Here is a 14,589-nt window from a genome sequence, read left to right on the forward strand (position 1 = left end):
AATGAAGTATTCATTAAATAAATGTCATAAATAAGTGAGCTAGGAATTTATTGTTCACAATGCTTGATCCGATGATTAATTCCTTTGATGTATTTGTTGTTGGATGTCTAGAGGTTTGATCTGAAATCCTTTATCAGAATTATTTTAATTATATATACTACAGCTTACTAATTGTTGTTGATTCATGGAAGTATAGGCTCTCACTATCATTACTTGGTTAGTATCTTCATTGGTAAGTATACTTCACTCTCCTTGTAAACATTCTATTAGTACTTCCTCACCTATGATCTGATTGAGTTTTGACTATCAATTGAATGATTCTATAATAGTTACATAAAACCGACTTTTTAGTTGAGTATTTGCTATCATGAAGTGTGAAGTATTATGGAAATTAATAATATACACTATATCCTCAATTGCTGAATTAGAATTATTCTAGTTGATAACTACCGTACCTTTGTGAGCAAATTGTAGACTTTATTAGGTCATACTAATGGTTGTATGCATGTATTCTCAAATCTGTGGAAATCCTGGTGAGGCAAAAAATAATCATGACTTAACCCTTGTGAGTTTCTTTATGAAAATTAGATTTTTGTTATAACCTGTATGGTGATGTACAAGTTTTCAAGGTTGTGTGTTACCGGCTGGCTCCTTTAATTTGTGTCACATAAGTATTGTCTCAGCATTCTATGTATCATTGGTTATATTGTTAAAGGAATGCATCTAACTTATCATGAATGTTGTGATCCTCACCCAAGGTCATTTTTATATAACCTCATATAGTAGGTGATGTATGTCGAGGGCCAAGGCCATACTGACATCAGAAATCCATAAGTTTGGATTAATGAGTCTTCAAAGGGAGCTTTGAAATAAGGCATAAAGATCTTCACACTCAATTAGAAGAAGTTGAGGATATGTCCTGATCATAATTGCGCCATGAGTCCAATTCATAAAAGGTGAAGTTAGCATTTCTCATCCCTGTTTATGAATACTTACGATCTATGATGCCTGGCTATCAATTTGATATTGAGGATTAAAAGGGAGATCTATGATCTTCAATAAAACTCTTGGTATGAAAGAGTACTTCATAAACCTAGGGGTTTTGTAAAGATTCTAACCTGTTCCTTAAAGTATTTGAAATGCTAATTCTGATTCCTTATGTGGATGATCTAACTCTGATTGATAAAGGTAGTCTCATGATTTAATATATAAGAAAGAATTAGCTCAGAATTGAGATGGAAGATCTAAACCTAAAATGCATTACTTCTAGGTTAGAAGTGTGGCAAGGATCTAATGAAATTATTCTAAGTCAAGTTTTCTATTGTTATGTTAGAATTATGGATTGTAAGCTTATATGGAAACTAACTTGAAGAAGTTGAGTATGTCTGCAGCCAACTATGATCTTGCAAATTCATCTGAATAGAGGCAGGTTGATTGGTGGGTGCTTCAGCTAATCAAAGCTAAGCATATTGTTGCAGCCAAGCATATTTTGATATTTGCAAGACACAATTGATTATGGGCTGAAGTTGCTGAGGTTCAGATTGGTCAAGGAGTGTTACAGACAAGGAAAACACTTCAAGCATTCACCCGCTGCGATCTCTTGGACCTACAGGGACAATCCTCAGTTGCATTGAGTATTGCTGAAGCTAAATACATTGTTGCAAGTGTTGCATCAAGAGAAGCAGTGTGGTTTCTCAAAATTCTTGTTATGCTGTTTTGATTTATTATTAGGGTTGTATAGAGATACCTGACAATTCAGTGTTTTATGGCAGGACAATCCTATGTTGCAGATGTTCTCACCAAGTCTCTTGAAGTTTGAGTACTTCAAAAGATAGACTTGGAGCTGTGGAGAACACCGCCTTGGTTGAGAGGGAGCCTCAACCTCAGTGATACATTGTGTTGTATCAACCACCCTCTACAAGCAATGTAAGGTGGTAGTGTAATCTTCTCAAGGAGAAGAGTAATTGTTACCATCCTCTGCGGGCAATGTAAGATGGTAGAAAAGATTATCTCCACCCTTGTGGGCAATGTAAGGTGGATCCAGTCTATGCTTGTGTGTGAACTGGAAGACTATGTTATGTAGTTCCATTCTATGCTTGTGTGTAAGATGGAAGACTACAATATTCTGATTATGTTTATTCCATTCCTTGCTTGTGTGCAAGATGGGGGATTATGTTTATTAGATTCCATTCTATGCTTGTATGCAAGATGGAGGACTATGTTTTCATTTTATGCTTATGGAGGGAGAACCATGATTATGCAACTCCCCTCTATGCTTGGGTGCAAGATGGAAGATTATGATGTTACATTCTTCTTTGGGAGAAGATTGAGGTAAAGACAATGAATGATGGATATGAGTGATCGATGGCATGGAATGACTCCATGATGTGCATGAATAATTATGTATATATTCATGACTTCTAAGTGTGCATGTTAAAGTTTTTCACCCTCCACAGGCAACACAAGATGGATACTATGGGCTACTAGTTGTGGCTACTTGTTGTGACCCCCCCTCAGGAGTATTTGAAGTTGACAGCTAAGTTCGGATTACAATTTAAACATTGTATGTATTACTTAGGGTTGGGCCCTAATCTCGAAACCTGGTTGTAAGATTATCTTTCTCCCTAATTAAGAGGGAGTGTTGATTGTAATTAGGGAAATGGTGGATTCCAATTGCCTTGGGCAAGATTGGAATCCACCCAAGGGGGCCAGCCCCTTTCTCCAATGTGTAGGGTTGGGCCCTATACCTCACGACACTCCATTAAACCCCATGCTACATAATAAAACCCCACGCCACATACAAGTTAGCGTGCTCCCACAAATAGGGCCAACCCTATCCTAACATGGCATTTCGATAAAAGGGAAATATTAATAATTAAAACCACCAATTAAGTTAAAAGTCGACTCAATTAGTCTCTTGCACTCCATATAAATAAATGGCATCTTCACTCCATTAGATACATAACACATCCTTATGCGAAATATATATCTGCTGATAATGCGAAATTCACATATGCCAAATGAAGCAAAGTACACATCTGATTTATGTGAAGATTGGTGAAGGAACTTATGTGAATCATCCCTGCCATTTGAAGAAGCAAACATCAAGCTCATACTGTCACAAAGGAGGCCGAGCTGTCCCAGAATTAAAGTGCTAGGGTTACGGATCAGTTTCAAGCATAAATGCAGACCTAAGATACATCAAGAGTGCAAATCTAGGGCTTGAGTCTGAGTGCTGGTTGGTGTGTCTAAGGGGCAGATAAAGTGCAGACATGTTGTTGATTCCATCAGCTCTAAGTGCAAACACATCATACATCTTCAAGAACTTGAGATAAGTGTTGTAACTGTTATATGAATATAATCCATAATCAGATCTGAGGATCCCTTCAGGCTGGGTTTTTCCTCCTAGGAGGTTTTCCCAAGGTAATTGAGTTTTGTTCTTATTTGTTCATTTCTATGCTATGCCTAGATCTAGAAATCTCTAAAATTTAACAACAAACAAATCAATTAGAAACTAAATTCTGATTTCTAAGATTTTACATTAATCTGAAAGTATAAAATCAACAGTCATGAGTGTTATTTTATAGAAAAAATTCAAAAAATATAACCAAAGACACATTTTTTAAATATATTTTTCTTAAGAACCCTAAGCCCTTTTCAATACAAATTTTAGGGCAAACTGAACTACTTTTGTGGGTTTCCCTTAGTTTCACCAGATTTTGAACATTTTGGTTGAACAATGAACCTTGTGATATAGGTGAGTACTTGAGTTTGGATCAAGCTGCCCAACATGCTCCAGCACTTTGGGGTAAACTTTCTGATGTAGGGACTTCTGGAGATCATAACTTTTGACTCTGGAGTCTGATTAACTTGAAATTTTTATGTGGAGAAGCATCTTGAAGAGTTGATTTCGATGCAAACTGAACTAGTTCACTTAGAGCGCATCTTGACATTTTTTCAGGACCATTTTCATCCATCTAGGGCCTCAAATTGAGCTTTTAGTGATTTTTTCAGAATCAGGACTTTCCTGATTTGTTTTTCTATTTAATTTCAAACTCTTGCATATAATTAGATTAGAAAGTTGACAATTAATGTCACTTTAGTTAGTCTCAATTAATTGGGAACTTTCATGGCCATGTGGATAAGCATGTGAAGTTACCTAAAATGACAAATTAAGAAAGCTGCTAAAAACTACCAAAAAAAGGTAATTTTCAGATTTGTACTTAAAAGGAGTTGTTTTCAATTTTGGGATAGAATGGAATGATTTTTTGCATTTCAATTTCAATGACTATTTTATGTTGTGAATTTTGGATGCATCACTTTCTTGGGAGGATTGTCTCAATCAATAAAATAACCCTAAGTTGCCAAGGTGGGTATGGTGATGGATATGGATTCGGGTTTGCCAATACAGCAATTGTTTCCTAATTTTGTTATGGATGTACTTGGATGATATTAAAAAAGATATAAAAATACCGATAATTTGAAATTAAATATATATTATTGAAAAACAGTTGACTGTGATAAAGATAATTGTTAATTCAATGTCGATACAAAATACAATCAATAATCTTCATCCTACTTGGTGTGACGTTTTCACACATTGCCCCATTGCAAATGGGGACCCCCACATTTTCGCTTTTTAGGGCAGATGTTTTGCCTTGGTTGTCCTTGCTTGGCAGTAAATTCCTAGTGTTTGCCTTTGCTTATGAGAGGGTGTTATGTCAAAATGCAAAAGGGTGTTAAAATTGCAAGGAAATGATCCTAAGTGTCAGGTTGCCTTAGCTTGTCAGTTTATTTTTCTAACTGTTGAAGTTGCAACTTGCCTTCAAAATGTGAGCAAAAATGTTGAAAATGTTACGAATTGGTGTGAATTTTGTGCTAAGGTGCTAAAAGTCCCTATAAGAGTCATTTTTTCACTCATAGGAAATAAAACAAGTCAACAATCACAAAGTCCCGATGGGAGGTGTTTTTCCACTCCATTTTGAATATCAAGGTACCAATCTAATGTTAAGGATCATGAAAGTCTCTATGGAGGTTTCCGGCAAGCAGCATAATATCATTAAGTTGCTGATTTGACTTCAAGTGAGCTGGAAGAGAAGAGGATTGAAGATTGCCTAAGGTATAGAAGAGTTTGTGCCACCATTGAGGACACTTTGCAGCCCACTTGAAGATGTCATTGCCAGCTGAGGGCATCATTTCCAGCCACCGCTTCAAGCTGAAAATGTATCATTCCCGGCCATGCAAACACAGACTGCATCAGCAACATGAATCGTACAAGTAGAAGAGCAACATTCAGCTAATAAAGAGACATTTTTTAGACATATTTTCAGACTTTTTATACTCAAAAAGCAGACTTGGACAGCGAACTGGGTTACAACATCATCCATTTTCTGAGTTTGAACGGGCATTTTCAGACTTACACATTTAAATAAGACCTTTCTTAAGTCTGAAAATCAGGTTTCCTTGAGGTGAAATTTCCAGATTTTGATCAAATCATTTGTACTTTCCAGAATCAGCATTGCACAGTTTCAAATTTCTGATTTTAGAAAGCAAATAAGTCTGAAAATCAATTGAAATCAAAACCTAAGTCAATTCTGGAAAATTAATTGTTCAAATTACCTACCACAAGTTGGGACAAAAGTTGGAAACAAAAAGTCCCTATGAGGTTTGAATCTCCATTCCATCAAAAGATGATCAAATCAACACAAAATTTTCAAGGACAATGAATCCCGATAAGGGTCAGATTTCAACTTGAGGGCAAAATTACAAAGGAGTCCCTATGGAGATTGAATCTCCACTCCAGAGGCTCAACACTTCAAAGCAACAAATGATGAAGGATCAGCTCCAAGATGACAAGCAAATGAAATGCAATGAGAATGAGGAAGACCAACATTACAATGATTGGAAGAGGATTTCAAGACAAGGATTTCCAAAAGCAAAGATGAGGACTAGCTCAAAAATGAAGAAAACTTCACCGTGATGCTAAACAAATGAAGGAAAGACAAACCCAAGACATGATCACAAGGAATTCCAAACATCATGAAGAATGTTCAAGGCAAATTGATTAAGTCTACAAGGCAAGTTGAGGTGGATTTTCAGTCACCATTCATTCCATCAAAGGGTACCAAGTCAGCATTCATTCAAGGAGGGAATAGGTGACATGTGGCGCTACATCAAATATTATTTATCTTACCTACCCTCATCTCTCATTGGCCAATGTAATGGTGGTTGTAACAAACCCTACTTAAGGTTTCTATCTTTCGATCTTGGCCATTGATTGTGAATCACTATGAGCCATTCATTGTAATGAGATCTCTATATAAGGCTCAATGCTCTCATTTGTAAAGGTTAATAGAGGTTAATGTTAGAAGAGTAGAAGAATAGTTGCTAAGGCAATTACGAATTAGAAGTTAGAGTAGAGTAGAGTAGGAGAAGAAGAAATTGTTGCTAAGACTTGTAAATGAATATACTCTTTTCATTGAAGATATGATGAAACGTGTTGTTTCAACAAGTTGCATGGTTTCTACTTCTCTTTTGCTTTGATGTTGATTAGATGAATGGAAGATTTAGTGGGTACTTAATGGTGAAATTCCCATATCCATACTACTAGCAATTTGTTGATTATAAACTTGCCTTGCGTGGTCAACTGGAATTCTTATTCAATCTTAACTTCAATTGCTATTCACACATTGATATGCATTGCCTTGATGGTGTCTATGTTGTTGGTAGTAATTTGAACATCATATATTTACCTTAGAAAATTGCACTAGCTTTGTGGAGTTGTTCATTGATGTCAAAGCAAAGTCTAGTAGAGTCTCACCAAGTCCTCCACTGCATCCTACATTCCTAGGATTAAAGTAGACTCTCTAAACCCTTTCCTTTTGTTCTTTCTTTGTTAGATGAATTAGTCCCAAGTTCCAGTAACATTCAAACATTCAAGCATTCGTATGCAACATAAGTCCCCTTGTGATTCCAGCATTATCGCATCAAACCATTGAGCTTATCCACACATCAAGACCTGGTATTTCGAAACCTTGGAGTCTTCCAATTGATCACACAATTTAGCATTTGGGAAGATTTTGTTCAAGAGAGGATGAGATACCTTGGTATTTTATTGTGTTTGAGGTGCATAAAAAACACATCAACACTACTCTTCTTAAAGAGCATCCAATTCATCACTTGGTTCATTTTAACCACAAGCAACCTTAGTGCCACTCCCACTAGCTACATTTTGAGTAGGAAACTCCTCATCCTCTAAAGTGATTGTGACAAGCTATGCAACAAATGCATCCAGGTTGGCACAGTCAAGGGTTACCTCCAATTCTTTATTGCACCTTATTGATTGCTTTTGTCACAAAAGGCACAAATCGAAATGCACAAACACCAACTCTTCAACTTTGTTTTGTAGCCAACCAGTTGCAACTAACTGGCTAGATAAAAGAGATGTATTTCAATTCCACTCAACTAAAAAACTCACAACTTCTTAAAATTGCAAACAAAGTCAATACAACATTTGTAATTATAGAAGACAAACTAATTGGCTAGATAAAAGAGATGAATTTCAATTTTACTCAACTAAAAAACTAAAAACTTGTTAAAATTGAAAACAAAGTCAATACAACATTTGTAGTTATAAAAGACAATATATAATTTGAAAGAATAGTAAGAATGTGAAAAAATAAAAATCAAATTACCTATAATCAAAGTTCAATTGCAAGAAATTCCAAGTCCACAGAACCTTGCCCATGGAGGTACCACAATGTATGAGAGTCCTTGTACTTGTCTCAAAAGGTTGTTGAGACCATGATTCTCATGAAGCTACTAAACTCACCCACAACAATATCCTCCACATCTGGATCTAGCAAGATTCTTTGAAAAGCAACCTTGTACCAATCAACAAGTCCTATATCTCTATATATTGCCACTCCAATGAGAAAAAAGAGTTCCTTTGTACTCTAATATTTGGGAAACAATGCAAACACGAGAAGCATTGGTGTGGTCTCGTTTAAAGATAATAATGATTCTTTGCACCCATTTGAAAAATGCTTCTATGAAATCATTCTCCCTAGTTGTTGTTATGTGCAACCATATATTTCTTCCAAACACAATCAATCCATATAAGCAAACTTGAACATATTCACAATGAGCTCAATAAAACCCAAGATGTAATCCACAAGCCCAACAATCATCACCTAGGCTCAACAATTTGGCCTTTTGGACCCTAAAATAAATTTGTTTGCCTTCACACACTCTGCATGTTACTGATGACCATGGCACACAATGCCTCTTGCACCTTCATAAGTCATCTCAATTTGATTGTGTGCAATATGAATCATGTCTCAGCAATCTGATATAGTATGAAAAAACTAATTAAATTTTTAAAATAGATGGCATACTTAATTTTTTATTTCAAACTTGAGGTAAATTATATACACGTACATATACAATATTGTATATGTATATGTATATTTCATAAATTTACCTTCAAAATCTCCAAATTGGAGCACTTGAAGATAGCTTGTGACATGTGATGATTAGTCACAAACATGTAACTCTCCTCACTCCTGTTTCAGTCCATGAATCCCTGATTGCTTGTAATCATTTCTTTGCAAAGTGTTTTTCTCTAGCCAATAAGGTGATGTAATGTCCCCTTTTTGTAAATGCCCTGGTTTTTGCCCTAAAATCACAATTCCAAGAAACCAAGGAATAAAATAGAATTAGAGATAAAATTTATCAATTTAAAGTGTTGAACAAGATAGATCCTGGTTGAGATCCTGCAATCATGTTATCATTGAAAAATACAATACATAATATCCATTACTACTACTAGGTTTAGAGAACACATATTCATAATCATCTTAATCACATAATATCTATAATTTATTATTTAGGTTCAATCATAACAGCCAAGATAAGAGAACACGATAGGGTGCCCAAAGCGACTCTCTACCCTAGGCCCAAGAGCGGATATACCATCCTTCTTGGCCTCATGTTGCCTTCCACAATCCATCCTTCTTGGCCTCATGTGGCCTTCCGCCATCCATCCTTCATGAAGTGGTGTACCTAGTGAGGACACTTGTATCTGCTCTCCCTACTCGTGCCACCTTATTCACCATCTATGATTGAGATCTTATTGAATCCATTCCAATAATCAACCATTGTTGAGGTTGGTGAGGAAGTCACAATAGGGTGTTCAAAGCGTCCTTCCCTTCTAAGCCCATGTATATGTATATGTATATGTATGGTGGGGAACTCCTTGCACCCCCTTGGCCTCATGGGGCTATCCATCACCACCATGTTAGAAGAGGACCTCATAACAGTTTCTCCCTCCTTGTACTCCTTTCCTAACCTCATGGCTGGTTGCAGAAAATTGACAGAGAGATTGGAAATCTAGTCATTTCACATAATTGCCTATACCAACTTATTAAGGAGTATTCATTAAATAAATCATTAGACATATATTATAGCCCATACATCAAGCATACACAACACACACAAATTTATGCATACCACAATTAAATAGTGATGCTACAGCCTGCAATAAACAATGATTTACTGATCTTCTAGTCACAAATCTGCAATATGATCTGCAATAGTTTGCTCATAAATCTACCATATAGCTGCTCCACGATTCTCATTTTCACTCCTTTATATCTGCTCTAAAGAGGAATGATATTCCATAATCTTTCTCCCACTCTCATCTCAAACATATCTTCTTATATACCATGACAAAAACACCCTTTCCCCCAAGAGGGGTGACTTTTCAAGGAGGTCGGCCCAAAACAGAAATAATTTATTTTTATTTAATCTATTTCCTTCTCAATGGTTGGCTACCTTTGCATTATAACTTTAAATGGTCAGCTGCCTTGTTATTGTGCCCCTTCAAGGTCGGCTGTCTATTTATTGAACCTAAATTCTAATTGACAATATATTTAATGTATTTCATGTTTTAAATTTTGAGTTGGCCCTTTTGCTATAATTAATGTATTTAATGCTGGTCGGCCTCCCATTAATTCCTAAAACTGTGATCAGTTGTATTTATTTGCAGGGACATGACAGATGTGTACCTTTTTAATACCCAACATTGTGTAACCTAAGGTATTGGATTGTTTTTTGTCACCATTTCTCAGCCATATAGTGATCTCAATAGGTTGAAAAGAAGTTTGTTGGCATCAAAGCAACGCACAATGTACTATTTTGCAATGTCCCTAACCCCATTCTAAAATGCCCCATCCAATGGACCTCTTTTGCAAGAAAGAGAGAAGTTATCATCTTCTTGGAAAGGTGACATCTCAAAGGATGTGAGGCAGCCACTATCAAAGATCCCAAAGATGCCCCTAAAGGCAGCTTGCACGATCCTTTCCTGGACAGAGGATGAGATCTTAATTTTTCTCTCAGTTACAATATGAGCTTATTCTCGCTTTTTGATATATAAGAGAACTTGCCTATTTGGCTACAGCTTTTGTAACCTTGGACAAACTCTGATTCCCTGTTCAGCCATAAAACATAGGTATGACTTCACTCAACAATACAAACTCTAATACTCATTATGGCACTAACTACAGCACCAAAGAAAAACCCAAAGTCGTTCAATCGTCATAACATATTGCCAAAGAAGTGGTGGTTGAATAATTTAAAAAATTCAAAGTAATTTTTTTAAACTAGGAAGTTGGGAAATTTCAAAAAAAAACATGATAAAAACTCAAACTAAATGTACCTTTGATTGATAAATCTCCTTGGTGCAAGTTTATTGTTTTTAATAGCACTTAGCAAACACACTTCACATCTTTCTATCCTTCACCAGCAAAAAAAAAGATAGATTGAACAATGAGTAATGGAAAGTTGGAATGATATATTGGATGTATTTTAATGTATATATCTGATTCAATCTGATACTTGCATTCTTGGAATTCCATGTGTTCTCAAATTGAATAACATTATACTATATATATTCCTTTGGAGAGGCATGTCCTTGAATGGACATGTCTCTCCTTTAATCATAATAATTTAATCAATATTATAATGTTTCATCAATCAATTATTAATTTAGAATAATATAATAGATTAATATTGAATATTAAATTTTATATGATTAATAATAATATAATAATATATTATTATTAATCAACATATATTATATGTATTCTAATATATCATTCGACTGAAGCTACAAACATTAACAATAGTGTATGTTTTTGTGTCTTGTGTTTCTCAAATGAGGGCTTTTTAGTGACTTATAGTGATTTTAGGATTTCAAAGTACAACTTAGGGTTACTTTTTCATATAAAAATGTTTTTGTTTGTTGAATTCGGGTGCTGCTGTGTGCAGATCCCCTTGAGTACCCCCCAAGGTAAGTCTAAAACATACTTCACCAAGCCACCCAGGATGTGCCCTGGGCCAACCTGAGATGAACCTGGGCCCATTTGGAAAGGTATGGAATCCATTCCAAGCAAGCCCAATATCTTATAGAAAGAACCATAAGTCAATCCATTTTATTGCATAACTGATTTTGCATTGAAATAGATCTGAGCATTGGAAACCCACAAAAACTTATTCTAGAATTCAGAGAAAAAAGCAAAAGCACAGACAATTAACAATGTGAACAAAGTTTTTGGATGTCATACACGTTATTAATGTGGTGAAACTGCAACTACAGTCGATTGAAGCAAAACCCCTGGCACACTCCACAATTCAAAGGAGATGTAAACAAAAAGAGGAATCGTCAAATTCCAAAGAGCCCAATTTTCAACTGATAAAAAAGTAATCAATGCACGAAAAATAGGGTAAGAAACTTGAATGCTTGCTGAAAAGTACTCTGTCATAAACTTTGAGAACTTTCCTAGAGGATACAATTTAAGATAAGTAGGATACTAGGAAAGAAAGATTATTATATAATGAACCCTTAGGATCGTATGACCAGAGTATTAATATTGTAGTATTGCTATAATGGTCATCCTAGTCATTTAGTTGAGTGCAATTATGGAAAAGGTCTCTTATCTTTTTCTTGCACAGGTGGCAGGTTGTTTTGGTCTGTTCTGGAATTTTACGGCAGCCTTTTTCTAAAAAATGCTGCTTGTTAAGGTGGTCTGTATCAACAGTTTTGTTCTGATGTGATTCTGAGAGATGCGTTTTTTTTGGGGGGTGATGGCACATGGTATGAAGATAAGTGCTTCAGGTTCTAAGTTTAAAAAATTATCTTTGAAGCCATTTTGAGTGTGTCGAAAAGGTGTGTGGAAGTTTTTTTATGAAATGTGTGAAGTGTAGTTCTTTAGTGAGAAGATATTAAAAATTTCAAATGATGTGAATTTTTTAAAAAGTTTCAAGTTACTTCTGTGAATGGGTGTGTGGCTGAAGATAGAGGATGGAGTCGTGTTCTGGTTTTGTCTTTGAAATAGGCCAGATATTCTTATGTGTGTGATCTGAAGTTTTTCATAAATGTGTTCGAACTGCAGTTGTGTGTCAAATATCTTGCTCTTGGGTAATAGTTACGATTATTATCTAAGTCATTCTGGAGTGAAATATGGTTCTGTTGTAGTGATAACCAGATGATGTGAACTCAGAGAATGAACAGGGATTGAAGGTTGAAAATAATTCTGGAAATTCAAGAAATGTTGTGCCACAGCATTGAGAACAGTTTCAATGTTCGAGTGCAGTTGCTGTACACAGTATAGTGCATCCAGTACATTGCAAGCGGCGTGAGCTGTCATATTGATGTTATACATTTAAAAGGGTTTTATACATTTCAGTATAAAACAAAAAGGTTTTCATTTTGTATGTCTTTAGAATCAAAAAGGTGTCTCTATTTTTAGAGTTTGATTGAGGTCGAAGCCTCTTGTTCCTGAGTTGGTGCCCTTTAAGGAATTGGTGCTCCTGATGGCTGATTGTAATTGGGTCAGTGCCCACCTTGTTAATCATAAAACTTGTAACATGTGGTTTTTTTTACCGAAAGGGTTTTCCACGGGAAATTTGTGTCATGGTACCTTATCTGTACTTTGAATGCTTTATTTTAATCTGTAGACTTTAACAATACTGATCCACCCCCTCCCCCTCTCAGTATTGTTTGAGTTTTTACAAACCTAAGACATATTGCGCTTTAAAAGCATCACCCATTCCGATTACAACTTAACCCTTGGGTGGAGTAAATTAAAGATTTAGATAAGGCATCTTTGAATACCTTAAGTGAATTAAATCAGAAATTATTGATTGAAATTCATTCTTGCACAGAAATTTGGCTGAGTAATTTGACTAGAATTTACAGTGCTTAGATCAGCCTTAAAGTATGTTCTAACCCATTATGAGAATTGGGTTATTTTTTCCCTGGAAAAAGATGAAACCATATTTTACTTCAACCAGCCAGAAAAAATAAAACCAAGTACACTAAAATAGAAAAACCCATGAATTTGCAAACTTGAGCCAAAAGGATTAACACCAGTGCTCCCTGGGGACGCGTCCCCTGCCTTTATACCCTGTGCTGAGTAAGCTAGGGCCACATTCTTAAAATCTAAACCTAGGTCACCCTCAAATGTACCCAATTATCATGCAGAAAACCTCGTGACATGTCTTCTGCATAAAAGTTTGCAACTTTCTTAACTTGAACTTAGGTTACACTCAAATATACCCTACACTTAGTAGACGAAAGCCTCATAACATATGTACTGAGTAAATTTGATTATGATCTAAAAATTAAACCTTAGTCGCTCTTAAATATGGCTCGTATTCATTGCACCACAACATCGTGAGAATGTTTACAGGGCTATGTTCTGCTTCGCTACGGTGTGAGGGACTTGAAACGGCGTCATGTTGTAATTTAGCATCACATTATAACCACTTGGACCCAGTTGGAGAGTCATATCGCTCACTAAAATAGGTCATCCTTGAATATAATTTTGAATACTTCCGTTGAGCAAATCAGTTTAACCATTTGCCATTAATTACCAAGAATTTTCCTAAACCTTAAAATCCCTAAACCTGGTATTTTCAGAGCATTTCAAGATTACATAAAAACATTTAACGAAGACAAGTGGATCAAGGCATGAATTTTAAAGATGAAAAGAATAATCCAAAAGATCTAAAAGGTAAAAAGGTCAAAAAGCAAAGGAACACAATTTTCAATTTAGATCTGGTTAATTCGCTACCAGCTCTTCAAATTAAATTATACGATGGTTAAGGTTTTTGCTAACCTGCCATGGCGGTAAGTCGAAAGCCGGTGCCTGTGATTTTACCGATCAGAATACAGCAAGATTGAGGGTTTTCAGAACAAAGATAAGTGGAACCGCGCTCTAATCCTTAAGTAGACTGAAACGTTAGCAAGGAAGACTTTTTGTTTTATATGCTTTAAGTCTTGAAAATATATTTACTTATTCAGATCGACGTGGTATATAACCCTTTGGCTTTTTTTTAATGAATAAGGTCTATATTATTTTTTATTCATATAAAATAATAATAATAATACATTATTCATTAAGAAAAGATAGGTGGTAGAAGGCCGCGTTTTTAAATTCTAAGTAATTCGAGTTTTAAAAAAATTTAAAAATAAGGGATAAGTTTAATCAATTGTAAACTTAAAAAACCTCTAAACATTAAGAGCAA

At 35.4% G+C, this 14,589-nt stretch overlaps 1 protein-coding gene across 1 annotated transcript in view; it reads right to left on the reverse strand.

Annotated features, from left to right (window-relative positions):
- LOC131076298 (uncharacterized) overlaps positions 1-14,346 on the reverse strand; it is a 39,141-nt gene extending 24,795 nt beyond the window's left edge. The window contains exon 1 of the mRNA XM_058013423.2: positions 14,181-14,346. Coding sequence (XP_057869406.1) covers positions 14,181-14,187 — 7 coding nt within the window. The 5' untranslated portion in view covers positions 14,188-14,346. The remainder of the gene's footprint in view (positions 1-14,180) is intronic.
- Between the last annotated feature and the right edge of the window lie 243 nt (positions 14,347-14,589).

Source organism: Cryptomeria japonica, chromosome 4 (genome assembly GCF_030272615.1).
Source record: "Cryptomeria japonica chromosome 4, Sugi_1.0, whole genome shotgun sequence".
Classification (NCBI taxonomy): Eukaryota; Viridiplantae; Streptophyta; class Pinopsida; order Cupressales; family Cupressaceae; genus Cryptomeria; species Cryptomeria japonica.